This window comes from Aedes aegypti, chromosome 2, assembly GCF_002204515.2.
Source record: "Aedes aegypti strain LVP_AGWG chromosome 2, AaegL5.0 Primary Assembly, whole genome shotgun sequence".
Taxonomy (NCBI): Eukaryota; Metazoa; Arthropoda; class Insecta; order Diptera; family Culicidae; genus Aedes; species Aedes aegypti.
This window is the reverse complement of record NC_035108.1, coordinates 300,551,661-300,570,613: the sequence shown is the minus strand read 5'-3', so window position 1 is coordinate 300,570,613 and position 18,953 is coordinate 300,551,661. Positions and strand designations below refer to the sequence as shown.

The 18,953-nt window shown below is 39.1% G+C and overlaps 1 protein-coding gene across 1 annotated transcript in view; it reads right to left on the bottom strand.

Annotated features, from left to right (window-relative positions):
* Positions 1-408: 408 nt before the first annotated feature.
* LOC5571648 (laccase-5) overlaps positions 409-18,953 on the bottom strand; it is a 32,753-nt gene continuing 14,208 nt past the window's right edge. Inside the window, exons 5-9 of the mRNA XM_021845520.1 lie at positions 2,456-2,582; positions 2,041-2,397; positions 1,154-1,384; positions 858-1,076; positions 409-710 (exon numbers count right to left, since the gene is read on the bottom strand). Of these exons, the coding sequence (XP_021701212.1) occupies positions 553-710; positions 858-1,076; positions 1,154-1,384; positions 2,041-2,397; positions 2,456-2,582 (1,092 nt within the window). The 3' untranslated portion in view covers positions 409-552. The remainder of the gene's footprint in view (positions 711-857; positions 1,077-1,153; positions 1,385-2,040; positions 2,398-2,455; positions 2,583-18,953) is intronic.

The following is an 18,953-nucleotide window of genomic DNA, read 5'->3' as shown; positions in this document are numbered from 1 at the left end:
ATATTACAATTATTGACCAAGTTATCAAGCATAAATAGAGAAAAAAAAAACACTTACCATATATAGTGAACTCTCTTAAACTTGATATTTAAGTGAGGTAAATATCAAGTAATGGAGCATATAATCAGTGCAATTGAGTAGAAAGTGACATTGCATTCCAGTTACTGAATCCAAGATTGAATAAATAGCTAAGGTTTTGATAGATCACGCGATACGACGAAGTTTTATGAAATTCCGAGAAGGTTCGAGTTGCTTTGAGGATTTGATGGAAGCGAATTTCAATTACGGTATCATAAAGTGCAAGATCACTACGATTTTCATACATCTTGTATTTTAATGACGTAGTATATTTCTTCTCACCTTCATTGGTTTTGGACCTGTCATCAGTAAATATCTCACTCATTATGATTCTAGTACAAGTTATCTACAGATGTATTTCAACTGCTCCATCCACAATGTACAACTCCCAACAAATGCAAATCATCCATCCGCCATTTAAGTACCTTTCTACATTAACCGGAACAACGTAGATTTCCCACGTGATTCCCATCATTAGGGATGCCCAGATGCACGTTGCTTTGTCCCATAGTCTCCACATCGAGGGAAATCCGGCGGTGCTTTCAACATTTGATACGGTTCACCCACCTGTAGGACCAAGCCCATACCGGTACCGAGATGCCACTCAAAGTGACAGTGTACCAGCCAGAATCCTGATGAAGGAAAAAGAGGTGTTCGATCAAAACAAAGGTTTTAGATCAAAATGAAACCCGTTAAAAAGATACAGTATTTCTTGTCAACTTCTAGGGCTCTATACTGTTTGCTACTGAAATGACTAAATAGTTCTCAACAAAACCTACCTGCATTGTTGGCCCTGAAGCGCACCTTCACGTAGCCCTCGTTCGGAATCGAAATCGTGTCCTTGTAGGGCGGATTGTGGCTGTTCGGCCTTCGAGTGAATTCCCGCTCCTGTAGGTACTTAAGCCGCAAGGTTTTGGCTTCATCCGGCAGCATTCCCATATCCGTTATGATGAACCGGTGCCCGTGAAGGTGAAACGGATGGTAGAAATCTTGCTTCACTGCAAAAAATAACAGAGAATGATGAGCATTTAATGGGTGCCAGATTTCCTCATGAGTATGGCTATCAATCACTCACGGAATGCCGTATCGTAAAGGACGAACTCTACGAGGACGTTGTGCTTCACCTTCAGTCGATGGGTGCAATAGCATGTGTGCAATTTATCACACCCCGATGGCAGATGAGAATTGTTGCAGAACTGCGTGTTTTCGTCGACTATCAACTCCGGTTGAATTAGAAGGGGAAAACTGGGAGAGATGAAGCTAATATTGTTTGCAACACCAATCGTGTTGAACTTGTTACGCACGGCTGAAATGTGTAATGCTTATTAATGTTTGTCCATTATTTTGCGGATTACAGAGCGCATAGGTTTTTTTTTTGTCTCAAGCACCAAAAACCAATACGGGCTTAATTTTGGGTTGCTGAATTTAAGGTGGAGACGAATCAAAGCCAAACCTCAAATTTTCAAGATCACAAATCAGGAGAACCAAACATCCGTTTAAACTGAAAACATAATCGGTTGGTTACTAGCTGGTGGTGGCCAATCGATTAGGTTTTCAGCTCAAACGGGCGTTCGGTTTTCTAGATTGGTGCTCTTGAAAATTTGAAGTTTGGATTCGATTAATTTTCACATTAATACTGAGAAATTTCAAACGTTTTCCATCTCACAGACAGATTTTGAGTTGAGAGTATAAGCGATATACTTAATATTGAGTAAAGCAAACTCAAAATTTAAGATTTTTTTCTCCGTGTATGTTATGATGTGGTACAATTTTTTCGCATTCACAATGTATGTATAGTTACAAGGAACAGTTATGCATCCACCAGCAGTATAGCTCAAAATTATGACGAGCTTCAATTTAACAATCCCAAATTTACTAAACATAAGTAATAAATTGATTTTTGAGACAGGTGAGTGAAAATATTAATTTTTTTTCCGTTGTATTAATTATAGAAATACTCACTTGCATATTTTGTAAAAGGGGGCGTAAACAGCATGCTATTATTGGCTTCGATGACTTTGAATCCCAAGAATAATCGCACATCTGGATGAGAATCTATGAGCTCATGGTCTCGATGGACTTCATGTGCTTCCAGATCAGCTGCACAGGTGAAGTCGTCCCCTTCCTTGTAGCACTCCGTCATGTGGTGATTCAATGTTCGCCCGAGCGGATATGGACTGTCATACGAAGGGGGAACCTGTTCCGGGAACATCAGTTTTTCAGTGGGAATGCTGGAGTCGGCATAGGACAGGATTGCCAATCCTTCGACCCGTTGGGAATTGCAGAATCCGATGCCTCGTACTCGAACCCAATAGTTACCTGTTGCAAAAAACCCTTGTTTGTATTTTGCATTGATTTTGAAATTGCATGCACTCACCTGGTGGTTGGTTTGCTGTTAGTACAAAATCATACCGTTCACCGGAAATCGATATGAGCGTGTCAACCGTATGAGGTTTCACTGCTCCTCCGTCCGTTGAAATAATAGTCTTTTGATGTTTTTCGATCTGAAACGACCATTTCATTGTGAAATTTGCATAATTTAAGCGTCAATTGAACCATTGATACGGTGTTCCCCAGATTCCAGTTAATAATACAAAAAAATCTCCATTAAATCTGTTCTCACCAGTTCGTAGGTCCCGTTTTGATGTTACGACTTCTTATTGGTAAAATCAAAGGCTTTTATCAGAAGAAATATTTCATCAAAACTTGATTCAAAGTCTACGTTGCCACCTCAGTAGAAGAAAAGTACTGATAATCTAAACGTGATGTTGACTTGAAGTTAAAAATCTAAAGATAATTTTATTTGTGGAACTTCTGACCCACAGCAAAATTTGATGTTTGCAGATCTAATAAATAAATAGCTCGCTGCTATTGGTTAGTACTTAAAAATGATAAATATGATATGACCATTAACAACTTGAAAACAAGTCTACTGAAATTGCGATAGAGGAAAAGCTGGCACGAGCCAAGCTCCACGATCAAGAGGACATGGCAACAAAGGAGAGGCCAACGCCAAGCCTAAGGCTAAAAAAGCCAAGAAAAAGGAGCCACGGGATAACCCGAACCAGGCAGTGCATCCACAGGAACCACGAGCGCATGACAACAGCAACCCGTGGATGCGTGTTGGAAATAAGAAAAAAAAAAACAGAGGAAACCGAAAACGGACCCCAAGGATAGTACTAAACCAAAAACAGCGAAAAGTAGGGAATTTACGCGAGGCCCTCGTTATCAAAACGGACGAAGCGAAATACGCCGAGGTTCCGAAGACGATGCGAAGCACGGAGAAGTTATCGCCATTGGACGCAGATGTGCGGAGCATAAGGCGGACTAGGATTGGTGAAATGAAGGACTCCAAGGAAAAGGGTGCAGTCTATAAGCAACTGGCACAAGGAGTACTTGGCGACGAGGTTGATCTAAAATCCCTTACTGCAGAAGCGACTCTACAGTGGAAAAATCTGGATGACGTCACCGATGCAGCGGAGGTCTCGGCTGCCCTCAAAGAGCAGTGTGACATCGACGTAGCCAATAAGTCCATCCACCTTAGAAAGAGCCCGCAGGGCACCCAGGTGGTGGCGATCAGGCTGCCAGTCGCAGAGCCCAACAAAGCGAAGAACTTGGGCATACTCAAGGTAGGCTGGTCGGTTTGCCGGCTGAGCATACAACAGCCTCCTGAAGTTTGCTTCAAGTGATTCGGAAAGGGCCATAAGTCGTGGAATTGCAATGGTCCCGACAGAAGTAAGATATGCAGAAAATGCGGAACCGAAGGCCATAGGGCAAGCGATTTTAAGCAAATCGCTTAGTACCTAATATGTGTCGACAGACTGGACAATGGACACTTAACGGGCGGACCCAAACGTCCGGGCACAAGCGGAGTATTAAAGCAGCCGAAACGGAAGTAACACAGTTAAATTTAAACTACTGTGATGCAGCTCAGCAGCTGCTTTGGCAGTCAGTCACGGAAACCAAGACTGACGTGGTGTTACTATCGGACCCATACCACATACCAGCCAACAACGACAACGGGGTGGCGGATAGGTCTCAACAGCTAGCAGCTATAGGTACCTCAGGACGATACCCAATGCAAGAAGTAGTTTCTACTTCAAATGACAGTTTTGCGATAGCAAAAATCAACGGCGTATTCTATTGGTCATCAATCGATTCGCTATAGTATGATACCGGTAGTGCGATGCAACTCGACCCAAGCCCGAGGTTGGAAAACAGCGCGCTTTCAGGCCTCATCCCACAAGCCAATGCCTCCTAGTGCCGTATGCGGCAGATGAAGGAGAATAAGTAGCGATGGTGACGAACGTGAAATCATTCACGTCAAACATCTCACCGGGACCCGATGGTATCTCAAATGTTGCCAGCGACAGTGAATGCGGATCCGAACATGTTCAGATCCACGATGCAACGCTGCATATATCAAGGAATCTTCCCGGATGAATGGAAGCGACAGAAATTGGTGCTACTACCAAAGGCGGGGAAGGTGACCCGTCGGCATATAGACCTATCTATCTACTAGATACGACGGGCAAGTTATTGAAGAGGTTGATCCTAATCAGGCTCGTACCGTATACGGGAGGTGCGGACGGCCTGTCCAACAAATAGTTTGGATTCAGGTAGGGTAAATCTACTCCGGACGCTATCCAGACGGTCGTTCAGACAGCTGAGGTGGCAATCGAGCATAAAGGGAGGGGCATCCGTTACTGCGCGATTGTCACTCTGGATGTGAAGAATGAGTTCAACAGCGCAAGCTGGGAAGCGATAGCACACGCAATTTACCGTCTCAAGGTACCGGTGCAGTTGTGTAAGCTTCTATAAAGCTATTTTGATGGTAGAATTCTACTGTATTTCACAGAGGAGGGGCGAGAGTGATCAAGGTTCAATCCTAGGCCCACTTTTGTGGAATGCGATGTACGATGATGTACTGAGGCTGCCCCTTCCAACGGGTATTAATATTGTTGGCTTCTCCTACGATATCACCCCAGTGGTGGTGAATCGATGGAGGAAGTAGAGTTGACAGCATCGCACTTTATTTCCATAGTTGAGGAATGGATGAAGTCTAGGAAACTAGGACTGGCCCGTCACAAGACTGAGTTGGTGGAGGTCAAAAACTCCAAATCCGAGCAACGGGTGCTTATCTCGGTAGGTGATTGCACCATAGAGTCCAAGCTATCCCTTAGGCATCTTGGGGTAATGATCGATGACAAGCTCAGCTTCGATGCCAGCAAACGCAAGCTCCTGGCAAGCGTGGCGCTATCCATACTAAGATATGGAGGACCAATCTGGTCAAAAGCGCTTAGAACGAGCAGAAACCTAAAGCGGTTGGAAAGCACGTACAGGAGCATGTGCTTAAGAGTAGCAAGTGCATACCGGACGGTATCTAAAGAGGCCGTGTGCATTAGAGTGATGCAAATTTTGAAATTTTGGCTCCCCTATGCTTAAACGATTTTTGTTATAGTAAATAGCATTCTTCCAAAGGTTGAAATGATTCGGAAGAAAATTGGCTGTGAACAAGCTATTTGAAGTTTTTTTTTTTATTATAAGTATCATTCCAAACATTACATTCATTTCTTATATCTAGGTGTTCTGTGTTATTATACAACACTATCATCCTAATTTGGTAAAACAAATTTAAGAATTAATTAACATTTTGTTAACAACATATTACATTTCATTTGCCGTAGCAGTTCAGTTTTTTTACAGGTGAGTTGATTTCACCTGCTTATAAGAGAAAAAAAAAGTTTTTAATATACTTAACCTAACTTAACCTAAACATATAACGCATTAATCTTGGCAATAGAAGATTGTAACGATTTTTGCCTGAAAATATTAATGATTGTATTTGACATTTGTTCCAATGTTTCAACATTGGATATTCTATGTAACTCATTGGTACTATACCAGGGAGAAAGCCTCAGAATCATTTTCAAAATTTTATTTTGAATTCTCTGCAGAGCTTTCTTCCTGGTATTACAACAGCTAGTCCATATTGGTACAGCATACAACATGGCTGGCCTGAAAATTTGTTTGAATATCAAAAGCTTGTTCTTAAGACAAAGTTTTGATTTTCTATTAATAAGGGGATAGAGACATTTTACAATACCAGGTCCCAACGCATCACCTTTTCATCGATTTCAAGGCGGCATACGACAGTATCGACCGCGTAGAGCTATGGAAAATCATGGACGAGAACAGCTTTCCCGGGAAGCTCACGAGACTGATAAGAGCGACGATGGAAGGTGTGCAAAATTGTGTGAAGGTTTCAGGCGAACACTCCAGTTCGTTTGGATCCCACCGGGGACTACGACAAGGTGATGGACTTTCGTGCCTGTTGTTCAATATTGCGCTAGAAGGTGTTATGCGGAGAGCCGGGCTTAACAGCCGGGGTACGATTTTTACGAGATCCAGTCAATTTGTTTGCTTCGCGGATGATATGGACATCGTCGGCCGAACATTTGAAAAGGTGGCAGACCTGTACACCCGCCTGAAACGCGAGGCAGCAAAAGTTGGACTGGTGGTGAATGCGGCCAAGACAAAGTACATGCTAGCTGGTGGGGCCGAGCGCGACAGGGCTCGCCTAGGTAGCAGTGTTACGATAGACGGGGATACGTTCGAGGTGGTCGACGAGTTCGTCTACCTTGGATCCTTGCTGACGGCTGACAATAACGTTAGCCGTGAAATACGGAGGCGCATCATCAGTGGAAGTCGGGCCTACTATGGCCTCCAGAAGAAGCTGCGGTCAAAAAAGATTCACGCCCGCACCAAATGTACCATGTACAAAACGCTCATAAGGCCGGTAGTCCTCTACGGGCATTAAACGTGGACGATGCTCGAGGAGGACCTGCAAGCACTTGGAGTCTTCGAACGTCGGGTGCTTAGGACGATCTTCGGCGGTGTGCAGGAGAACGGTGTGTGGCGGCGAAGGATGAACCACGAGCTCGCCCAACTCTACGGCGAACCCAGTATCCAGAAGGTGGCCAAAGCTGGAAGGATACGATGGGCAGGGCATGTTGCAAGAATGCCGGACAGCAACCCTGCAAAGATGGTGTTCGCTTCGGATCCGGTTGGTACAAGAAGGCGTGGAGCGCAGCGAGCTAGGTGGGCGGATCAAGTGCGTATCGATTTGGCGAGCGTGGGGCAGAACCGAGGATGGAGAGATGCGGCCACGAACCGAGTATTGTGGCGTGAAATTGTTGATTCAGTGTTATCTGTGTAGATGTTAACTAAATAAATGAATGAGACATTTTACATATTTATTACATTTGGCTTGAATGCCCTCAATGTGATTTTTGAAAGTTAAATTCTTATCTAGCATGAGCCCTAGATACTTAACTTCATCTGACCAATTTATTGGAACCCCTCTCATCGTGACAACATGTCTACTTGAAGGTTTCAAATAAAGAGCTTTTGGTTTATGTGGGAATATTATTAGTTGAGTTTTGGAAGCATTAGGAGAAATCTTCCATTTTTGCAAGTATGAATAAAAAAATATCCAAACTTTTTTGCAATCGACTACAGATGACACGCAGGCTTCGTCCTTTGGCGGAGAGGCCTGTGTCATTCGCAAACAAAGATTTTTGACATCCCTGAGGTAACTCAGGTAAGTCAGATGTGAAAATATTGTATAATATTGGTCCCAAAATGCTGCCTTGAGGAACACCAGCTCTTACAGGAAGTCTTTCAGATCTGGAGTTCTGATAATTAACCTGAAGTGTACGATTTGACAGATAACTTTGAATTATTCTAACAATGTATGTTGGAAAATTAAAGTTTTTTAATTTTACAACCAAACCTTCATGCCAAACACTGTCGAATGCTTTTTCTATGTCTAGAAGAGCAAGACCAGTAGAATAGCCTTCAGATTTGTTGGAACGAATCAAATTTGTTACACGTAAAAGTTGATGAGTGGTCGAATGTCCATGGCGGAATCCGAACTGTTCATTGGCAAAAATTGAATTTTCGTTGATGTGGGCCATCATTCTGTTCAAAATAACCTTTTCAAAAAGTTTACTGATGGAGGAAAGCAAACTGATTGGACGATAGCTTCTGCAGGATTTTTGTCTGGTTTCAAAATTGGAACAACCTTAGCATTTTTCCATTTGTCAGGAAAATATGCTAATTGAAAACATTTGTTAAATATATCAACTAGAAATGATAAGCTACTTTCTGGAAGTTTCTTGATGAGGATGTAGAAAATTCCATCATCGCCAGGAGCTTTCATGTTTTTGAATTTTTTAATAATAGTTCTCACTTCTTCCAAATCAGTCTCCCAGGCATTTTCGAAAACGTTCTCTTGATTGAGAATATTTTCGAACTCCTGAGTAACTTCATTTTCAATTGGACTAGTAAGTCCTAAATTAAAATTGTGCGCACTTTCAAACTGCATAGCAAGTTTTTGAGCTTTTTCGCAATTAGTTAGTAATAATTTGTTTTCCTCTTTCAATGCCGGTATTGGCTTCTGAGGTTTTTTCAAGATTTTAGATAATTTCCAAAAGGGCTTAGAGCCAGGGTCCAATTGAGAAATTTTATTTTCAAAATTTTAGTTTCTTAATTGAGCAAAACGTTTCTTGATTTCTTTCTGCAAATCCTGCCATATAATTTTCATAGCAGGATCGCGAGTGCGTTGAAATTGCCTTCTCCTCACGTTTTTAAGACGGATCAAGAGTTTAAGATCATCGTCTACAATCACGGATTCAAATTTTACTTCACATTTTGGAATTGCAATGCTCCTGGCTTCAACAATGGAATTTGTTAAAGTTTCAAGAGCATTGTCAATATCAATTTTAGTTTCTAAAGAAATGTTAACATCGAGATTAGAGTCAACATACGTTTTATATATATTCCAGTCGGCTCGTAAATAATTGAAAGTGGAGCTGATAGGATTGAGAATCGCTTCTTGGGATATTTGAAATGTAACAGGGACATGATCAGAATCAAAATCAGCATGAGTAATCAGTTGGCTACAAAGATGACTAGAGTCGGTTAAGACCAAATCAATCGTAGATGGATTTCTAGAAGAGGAAAAACATGTGGGGCTATCAGGGTATTGAATTGAGAAATATCCTGAAGAGCACTCATCAAATAAAATTCTGCCGTTGGAATTACTTTGAGAATTATTCCATGACCGATGTTTGGCATTAAAGTCACCAATGACAAAAAAATGTGACTTATTGCGAGTCAATTTTCGCAAGTCAGTTTGGAGCAAATTAACTTGCTGTCCAGAGCATTGAAAAGGCAAATAGGCAGCTATGAAAGTATATTTACCAAACTGTGTTTCAACAGAAACACCTAAAGTTTCAAAAACTTTAGTTTCAAATGATGAAAACAGTTGATGTTTTATACGCCTATGAATGATGATTGCAACTCCCCCACATGCCCCATCAAGTCGATTATTACGATAAACAAAAAAGTTAGGATCTCTTTTGAGTTTAGATCCAGGTTTTAAATACGTTTCGGTAATAACTGCTATATGCACGTTATTAGCTGTAAGAAAATTAAACAACTCGTCCTCTTTACCATTCAGAGAACGAGCATTCCAATTAACAATATTTAAATTATTATTTGGATCCATTAGAAAAACGTAATCCAATAACAATTTGATTTGTAAATTTTACACCTACTTGGACTGCTTCAGTCATAGTGGTGGCTTTGAACATTGCATCAATCATTAGATTCAATTGTTCAGTTAGAAAATTAAAATCAGAGGCAGACATGTCATGTGAATTCCCATTGGAATTTCCGGTAGACGAAGAAGCGGAGTTACCTGTGGCGGTAGGGTTTTTTTCCATTTGAGTTGAAACAAGTAGAATGGGTACCCATGGATCGAACAGGGGAGGAGTTCGAATTTCCTGCTACGATATCGGCAAAGGATTTACCGTGGGTAGATACATTCGAAATTGAAAGATTCGAACGGCTACCCGACGGATTAAAATTAGTTTGTGAATGAGCATGATTATGATCTTCCTGATGGGTATGATTCATGATCAAGCGATCGTTAACTGAAAAATGAGCATTGTTCGATACTCTACCAGGCAAATTCCGGAAACGACCGTTATCGTAACGGATATTATCTTTCATCTGCCTGGCACGAGCCTCAATGACCCTTTTGCGTGAAGGACAATTCCAAAAATTGGACTTATGGTTAGCCCCGCAATTACAGCATATGAATTTGGTGGTATCTTCCTTCACTGGACAGACGTCTTTGGCGTGAGAAGAACCTCCGCAAATCATGCATTTAGCATCCATGCGACAATTTTTTGTACCATGACCCCACTTTTGGCACCGACGGCACTGAGTGGGGTTCTGGTAATTTCCTCCAGGTTTCTGGAAATGTTCCCATGTCACACGGACATCAAACAAAAGTTTTGCTTTTTCTAAAGCTTTAATATTATTTAGTTCTTTTTTGTTAAAGTGAACTAAATAATATTCTTGAGAAAGCCCTTTCCGAACAATGCCAGATTGGGTTCTCTTTTTCATAATGATTACTTGGACTGGGGAAAATCCAAGTATATCATTTATTCCATTTTTGATCTCTTCAGGTGATTTATAGTCACTTGAGAGACCTTTCAAGACAACTTTAAACAAACGTTCAGTTTTGTCGTCATAAGTAAAAAATTTGTGCTTCTTCTCTTCAAGATGTTTGAGAAGAAGTTCACGATCTTTAAGAGTTTCCGGCAAAACGCGACAGTCTCCTTTCTTTGCGATTTGGAAGGAAACCTTGATTCCCCTGATGGAGTTCAAGATCTCCTGCCTAAATCCCCCAAATTCGGAACAACTGACCACGATAGGCGGCACTCTTTGCTTCCTCACTTGAATCAAAGAGCCTGGGCTAGTGTCGTAATCTTCGGAATCCGGATGGTCTCCGGAATTATGAGACTCCATTTTGTTTTCGGACGAAAACTCTTCAGAAGATACGCGCACAACTTTACTGCCCGAATTTACGCTAGTGAAAAAAAATTCACTAGCGTAAATTCGGGCAGTAAAGTTGTGCGCGTATCTTCTGAAGAGTTTCGTCCGAAAACAAAATGGAGTCTCATAATTCCGGAGACCATCCGGATTCCGAAGATTACGACAGCTAGAGGCTTCTTCGATTTGGTGTTCGGAAAATTTGTCTAAGGCATCAAACTGATTGCTCATTTCGATGCAATTATTTATTTCACCCTTGGAAGAAAGTTTGCATTCCGGGGAAGCGTCCTTTCTTCCATTCTTGCCACGTGTAGTGACAGTTTTAAAACCCACTTTTTTGGAAGGAAGAAGTGAATTCAGAGATTCACCCTTCCTTTTGTTTGTTGTTGATACCATGTTTAGTTAATAAACGAAAGAAGACGTGACCTTCGAGAGGTTTTTTTCCCAAGACGGTGTCCAAGAAGGATTACCACCGCTAGCTTTCGCCAACGGGTCCAACGAAAAATCGAAGGCACGGGTCCAAACAAGGATCGTAAAGGGATCAATAGTAGAAAAAATAGTACCGAAAAGTACTGTTTAGTAGCACTGAAAAGTACCGTTTTTAATTTTAGCACTGAAAAGTACTGTTTTTGTAGCACTGAAAAGTACTGTTTTATTGCTTTAGGTAGTTTTTAACAAAACTTCCAAGAGCAGAGAGAATTCGTGTACGCACAGCACGAAGGTACTAGCCATTTGAAGTTTATATGGAGATTACTATGGATAACGCGCACCTTTTGTATTCAGCCCTCTATCTCGCCGTCATAATATTTTATGGAAAAGTGAACAAACTCTACTCACGTGAAATTCTTGTAGCTACAACTTTGCAGAAGACCACATTTTGATTGGACGTCAGGATAAATTGCTATTCATAATCATAAAGTGAGTTTGCACTTTAAATGCTTAACCAACTGCTCGACAGGCAACAATGGTGCTCCTAGCGGGTAGAATAGATCAAAGTAATCCAAGCTACTATGTTCTACAGCAAAAAAGCAGTGTTGCTCTGAAAGTAATTAAATGATCATCTCAGCAAAGTTGTAGCTGGGAAGATTTCACTTGGGAAAACTGTGTTCACTTTTACATATATTATTATAATGAACATATAGAGGACTGAACACAAAAGGTTCGTTTTTTCCATAGTAATTTCCATATAAACTTCAAATGGCGTGTGCACAACCAATTTTCTTTCAAATCAATTCAAATTTTGGGAGAATGATTTTCATCATAAGGGTTTATTCACAAATTTCATAACGCTGAAAATAGCCATTTTTGACACCCACCCACCCCCTCGTAACACTTTTTGTATGAATATTCCACAAATTTGGTATGAGCCGTAACATCATGAAGACACCCACCCACCCCCTTCAGCGTTATGAAATTTGTGAATGAGCCCTAATGGACATCGTTTAAGCATAGGGGAGCGGAAACTTCAAAATTTGCATCAGTCTAGTGTGCATCATAGCCGGGATGACGCCCATTGGGCGAATGTTGGGAAAATGTTCAATGCTTCAACCAAAGAGGTAGGGGAAGACGGGGTAAGAGCGCCCGCCGGGGTAAGACGGACCACCTTCAGTTTCGCATGAAAATGGCAGTTTTCCTAAAAGTTCACCATGCACTTTCCATAAACAGAAGATTTTTGACATTCCGAACCATTTAGGGTGATATGTACATTAAATTTTTCATAACAAATATCAAAAACAAAATTTCTGCTCGTCAATATTGAATTTGATCTAAATTTAACAGATGCTCACTTAAGGATTTCGGTAGGGATTTTGTTGTAAAAACATAACAAATTACCCGTCCTTGCTTTAACAGAAATGTAAAAAATGCTTCAGTGAAGTGAAATATGAATTGGAAATATTTAGCTTTGAAATAAGGCCATAGTTGTGAAAATTGCGTAAGTGGGGTAAAACCGACCACTGTTGATGGGGTAAGACCGCCACCCCTATTTATACCAAATAAAATGTCTAAACCATTTTGAAAGTTGTAACTACGTTGTACATTACTATTCAAGTAAAATAAAATCAATTGTGTAAGAAATACAAACCAAATACGCATATTTTTCCAAAATATGGGTGTTTCAAGATGATGATAAGTACATATCTAAGTTTTTTGAGTTAATTAACCCTTAAAATAGTTCAATGTCCCCGTTAATCAATGTAAAATTCATAAAACATTATATTTCTTAGAATCACAGAGAACTGATATAATTTTCCGAAAAATTGTGCACAAAAACCGCGGTGGTCGCTTTTATCCCGAGGGTGGGCGGTTTTACCCCGTCGCTAAAAATAATCGTGATAAGACAACACTTTTTCAAGCATCAAGAAATAAATTATTTTTTTACAAATACAACACATGTGATATTTTTTGATCATGCCTAAGGATTCAAAAAATGACATGTTGCGTCGAAAAAGGATTTATTGATTCTTGATTTTGACATATGAATTAAATTGCTTAGGCGGGCGGTCTTACCCCGTCTTCCCCTACCAGAGGAGTCCGTGACATGTGTAAAGAGGCAAGGCTCAGAAGGATCCGGTAAACACACTAAACAAGGCTGGTGTTTACAAAATCAGCTGTTCCCACTGCAGCAAGGTCTACGTTGGTCAAACAAAGCGGTCTCTCGAGGTTAGATTCAAGGAACACTTAGCGGAAATAGGAAAAGCTCAGAAGACGATAGACAAGGGGATGACATACGATTTCAAATCTAAGGTGGCAGAACATATCTTTTCAGAAGGACATACAATTACGACGGCCGATATCAAAATTTTGAGAAATGTTTCTTCTCCTTGGAAACTGGATGTGGCGGAGAGTCTGGAAATTTGCAAACAGGTACCTACGACGCTACTCAACAGAGACAACGGCAACGGCAATACATGGCTATTCAACTTGGTACCTACTAATCGTTCCCGTGATGTACCTTTCAGCATTTAAAGTTTCAACAAAAGAGGGATGGAATGTACCTAAAGCTCATAAATTTTAAGTTAAAAAAAATAATAATGGGTAGGGAAATACGTTTATACCTAGTGTTAATATATAATGTGTGCATACGATGGTTTTCTTCAAGTCGAGTCTAGTACACGACACTGAAGACGGCCTTACAGTTGAGGTCGAAATACGCGTATCTGTCAAAGGATACAAACTCTAGTGGAATTAAAGGCTCAGAAGTTGGCAGCAGGAATGGGATAACTCCACTAAGGGTAAATGGACTCATCGGCTAATACCAAATGTGTCAGATTGGTATGAAAGAAACCATAGGGAAGTCAACTTCCACCTGACGCAGTTTCTGTCAGGACATGGTTGCTATAGACAGTATCTGCTTAGGTTCGGGCACTCAGAGTCTCCTGCGTGCCCAAATTGTGCTGGTGTGGAGGAAACAGCGGAGCATGTCGTGTACGATTGCCCCCGTTTCATTGTTGTGAGAGGTAACATGCTCGCTACATGCGGAGGGGACACGTCCCCCGACAATATAATAGAAGAATGTGTGCGGATGCCGAGTGCTGGAATGCAGTAACTGTAACTCACATTATGTTAGAATTGCAGCGCCTCTTGGCTGTAGAGAATAAGCCCTGCCGAAGCTGGTCCCTTGTAACCTTGTAGTTATGTTATAAATATGTATATAATAATTAGATACTAAGCTACCCCAATCTTAGCAGTCTATGACTTAGCACACTCTTTGACATTTTACTGACTATCATTGCTGAATAAACTCAGAAACTGATAACAAGTCTTTTCAATACATCGTCCTCTGAGTTGTCTGTTTGCAGATGTCCCCTTGTAAAAAACAAAAAAAAATACCACTTAATGTGGCAAGCTTTGAGAACACGTTTGAAATAGCCACTAGGTTGCAATAGAATAGTTTTAGGACGCCCATTATGGCTAAGAAACATCTAAAAGTTTGGTAGACTTTGACCCCTAGGCCGAATGTCAAGCTGCATGGCGGTACCGTTTCAACAGAGACGAATAAAGACATAGTAGTCGGGCTCAGATTGGGAACCACTTCTAATACTGCAATTTGGTCCCCTGGTATTGCAACAGGTACCCAAATTTGACAGATCACAATACACATTTCACGGCATTCTAAGGACTGTTCATTTTATAAAGTGGACACTTTGGACATGCAATATCTTTTTAATTTATCAATGAAATCGAAATCAGTTTTCTGTACATCGTTCGACTTTTTTTTTTTTTTTTTTAATTTCTTTATTAGTATCATTCCAAACATTACATGCATTATTTCTTATATCTAGGTGTTCTGTGTTATTAGACAACACTATCATCCTAATTTTGTAAAACAAATCTGAGATTTTATTAACATTTTGTTAACAACATATAACATTTCATTTGCCGTAGCAGTTCAGATTTTTTACAGGTGATTTGATTTCACCTGCTTATAAGAGAAAAAAAAAGTTTTTAATATACTTAACCTAACTTAACCTAAACATATAACGCATTAATCGTGGCAATAGAAGATTGTAACGATTTTTGCCTGAAATTATTGATTATTTTATTTGACATTTGTTCCAATGTTTCAACATTGGATATCCTATGTAACTCATTGGTACTATACCAGGGAAGAAGCCTCAGAATCATTTTCAAAATTTTATTTTGAATTCTCTGCAGAGCTTTCTTCCTGGTATTACAACAGCTAGTCCATATTGGTACAGCATACAACATGGCTGGCCTGAAAATTTATTTGAATATCAAAAGCTTGTTCTTAAGACAAAGTTTTGATTTTCTATTAATAAGGGGATAGAGACATTTTACATATTTGTTACATTTGGCTTGAATGCCCTCAATGTGATTTTTGAAAGTTAAATTCTTATCAAGCATGAGCCCTAGATACTTAACTTCATCTGACCAATTTATTGGAACCCCTCTCATCGTGACAACATGTCTACTTGAAGGTTTCAAATAAAGAGCTTTTGGTTTATGTGGGAATATTATTAGTTGAGTTTTGGAAGCATTAGGAGAAATCTTCCATTTTTGCAAGTATGAAGAAAAAATATCCAAACTTTTTTGCAATCGACTACAGATGACACGCAGGCTTCGTCCTTTGGCGGAGAGGCCAGTGTCATCCGCAAACAAAGATTTTTGACATCCCTGAGGTAACTCAGGTAAGTCAGATGTGAAAATATTGTATAATATTGGTCCCAAAATGCTGCCTTGGGGAACACCAGCTCTTACAGGAAGTCTTTCAGATCTGGAGTTCTGATAATTAACCTGAAGTGTACGATTTGACAGATAACTTTGAATTATTCTAACAATGTATGTTGGAAAATTAAAATTTTTCAATTTTACAATCAAACCTTCATGCCAAACACTGTCGAATGCTTTTTCTATGTCTAGAAGAGCAAGACCAGTAGAGTAGCCTTCAGATTTGTTGGAACGAATCAAATTTGTTACACGTAAAAGTTGATGAGTGGTCGAATGTCCATGGCGGAATCCGAACTGTTCATTGGCAAAAATTGAATTTTCGTTGATGTGGGCCATCATTCTGTTCAAAATAACCTTTTCAAAAAGTTTACTGATGGAGGATAGCAAACTGATTGGACGATAGCTAGAAGCTTCTGCAGGATTTTTGTCTGGTTTTAAAATTGGAACAACCTTAGCATTTTTCCATTTGTCAGGAAAATATGCTAATTGAAAACATTTGTTAAATATATCAACTAAAAATGATAAGCTACTTTCTGGAAGTTTCTTGATGAGGATGTAGAAAATTCCATCATCGCCAGGAGCTTTCATGTTTTTGAATTTTTTAATAATAGTTCTCACTTCTTCCAAATCAGTCTCCCAGGCATTTTCGAAAACGTTCTCTTGATTGAGAATATTTTCGAACTCCTGAGTAACTTCATTTTCAATTGGACTAGTAAGTCCTAAATTAAAATTGTGCGCACTTTCAAACTGCATAGCAAGTTTTTGAGCTTTTTCGCAATTAGTTAGTAATAATTTGTTTTCCTCTTTCAATGCCGGTATAGGCTTCTGAGGTTTTTTCAAGATTTTAGATAATTTCCAAAAGGGCTTAGAGCCGGGGTCCAATTGAGAAATTTTATTTTCAAAATTTTTGTTTCATAAGTCTGCAAAACGTTTCTTGATTTCTTTCTGCAAATCCTGCCATATAATTTTCATAGCAGTGCGTTGAAATTGCCTTCTCCTCACGTTTTTAAGACGGATCAAGAGTTTAAGATCATCGTCTATAATCACGGATTCAAATTTTACTTCACATTTTGGAATTGCAATGTTCCTGGCTTCAACAATGGAATTTGTTAAAGTTTCAAGAGCATTGTCAATATCAATTTTAGTTTCTAAAGAAATGTTAACATCAAGATTAGAGTCAACATACGTTTTATATATATTCCAGTCGGCTCGTAAATAATTGAAAGTGGAGCTGATAGGATTGAGAATCGCTTCTTGGGATATTTGAAATGTAACAGGGACATGATCAGAATCAAAATCAGCATGAGTAACTAATTGGCTACAAAGATGACTAGAGTCGGTTAAGACCAAGTCAATCGTAGATGGATTTCTAGAAGAGGAAAAACATGTGGGGCTATCAGGGTATTGAATTGAGAAATATCCTGAAGAGCACTCATCAAATAAAATTCTGCCGTTGGAATTACTTTGAGAATTATTCCATGACCGATGTTTGGCATTAAAGTCACCAATGACAAAAAATTTTGACTTATTGCGAGTCAATTTTCGCAAATCAGTTTGAAGCCAATTAACTTGCTGTCCAGAGCATTGAAAAGGCAAATAGGCAGCTATGAAAGTATATTTACCAAACTGTGTTTCAACAGAAACACCTAAAGTTTCAAAAACTTTAGTTTCAAATGACGAAAACAGTTGATGTTTTATACGCCTATGAATGATGATTGCAACTCCCCCACATGCCCCATCAAGTCGATCATTACGATAAACAAAAAAGTTAGGATCTTTTTTAAGTTTGGATCCAGGTTTTAAATAAGTTTCGGTAATAACTGCTATATGCACGTTATTAGCTGTAAGAAAATTAAACAACTCGTCCTCTTTACCATTCAGAGAACGAGCATTCCAATTTAAAATATTTAAATTATTATTTGGATCCATTAGAAAAACATAATCCAATAACAATTTGATTTGTAAATACATCGTTCGACTAATATTGTACAATGCTGTGGTAATAAAAAAGTTACCAAAATAATATGATTTCACACTAATAAGGCACAACGTTTAGAACGGTCGATTTTTGGAGGTTATCAAAATCAAGGATTATTAAAAATCGGCAGGAAAATTCGACAATTTATATTTTTTATTTTCAAAAAATGGTTGTACTTAGAAAGCATCATCAATTAGAAGCTTGCTAAAAAATATCAAGTTATTTTTGGAGAAGCAATTTTGCAGATATCATAAAATCATTTTTTATCAATTTTTTTAAAATAAAAATATCTTAAATTTAAATGGAACTGATATGAGTAGAATTTTAAGGTTTAAAGTACGTCCAGACGGAAGTAATAATATAGTATTTATAATAAAAATAACTTACGCCTTCATAGAGTTGCTGATTTAGTCCCCACGTCATATTTTAAGCACAATAGAAAAACAAATAATTTATTTTCAGAAGACCACTCAAAGCACAATGACAATCATCAAGATTGGGAACACTGCTTGAATTAAATCAAATTTATTTTGCATGTATTATTTTCAGAATGTGTTATTCTGAGACTACCTATCAAAATATTTTGAGAAAAACGCTTACAGTTTGCTCTAGATCGATAAACATGCGTATATAATTTTAAAAGTATGGGATTTTTCAATAAAACGACCATAAAGAGTAAATTTGGTACCCAAGAATGCGGTTAAAACTCAAGATTTTGCTTTTTTTATACATATATAGTTTCTTTAGTAATCTAAACCAGTTTTGAACACGCTTATTACTTTACTTTTTTGCTGGTAGT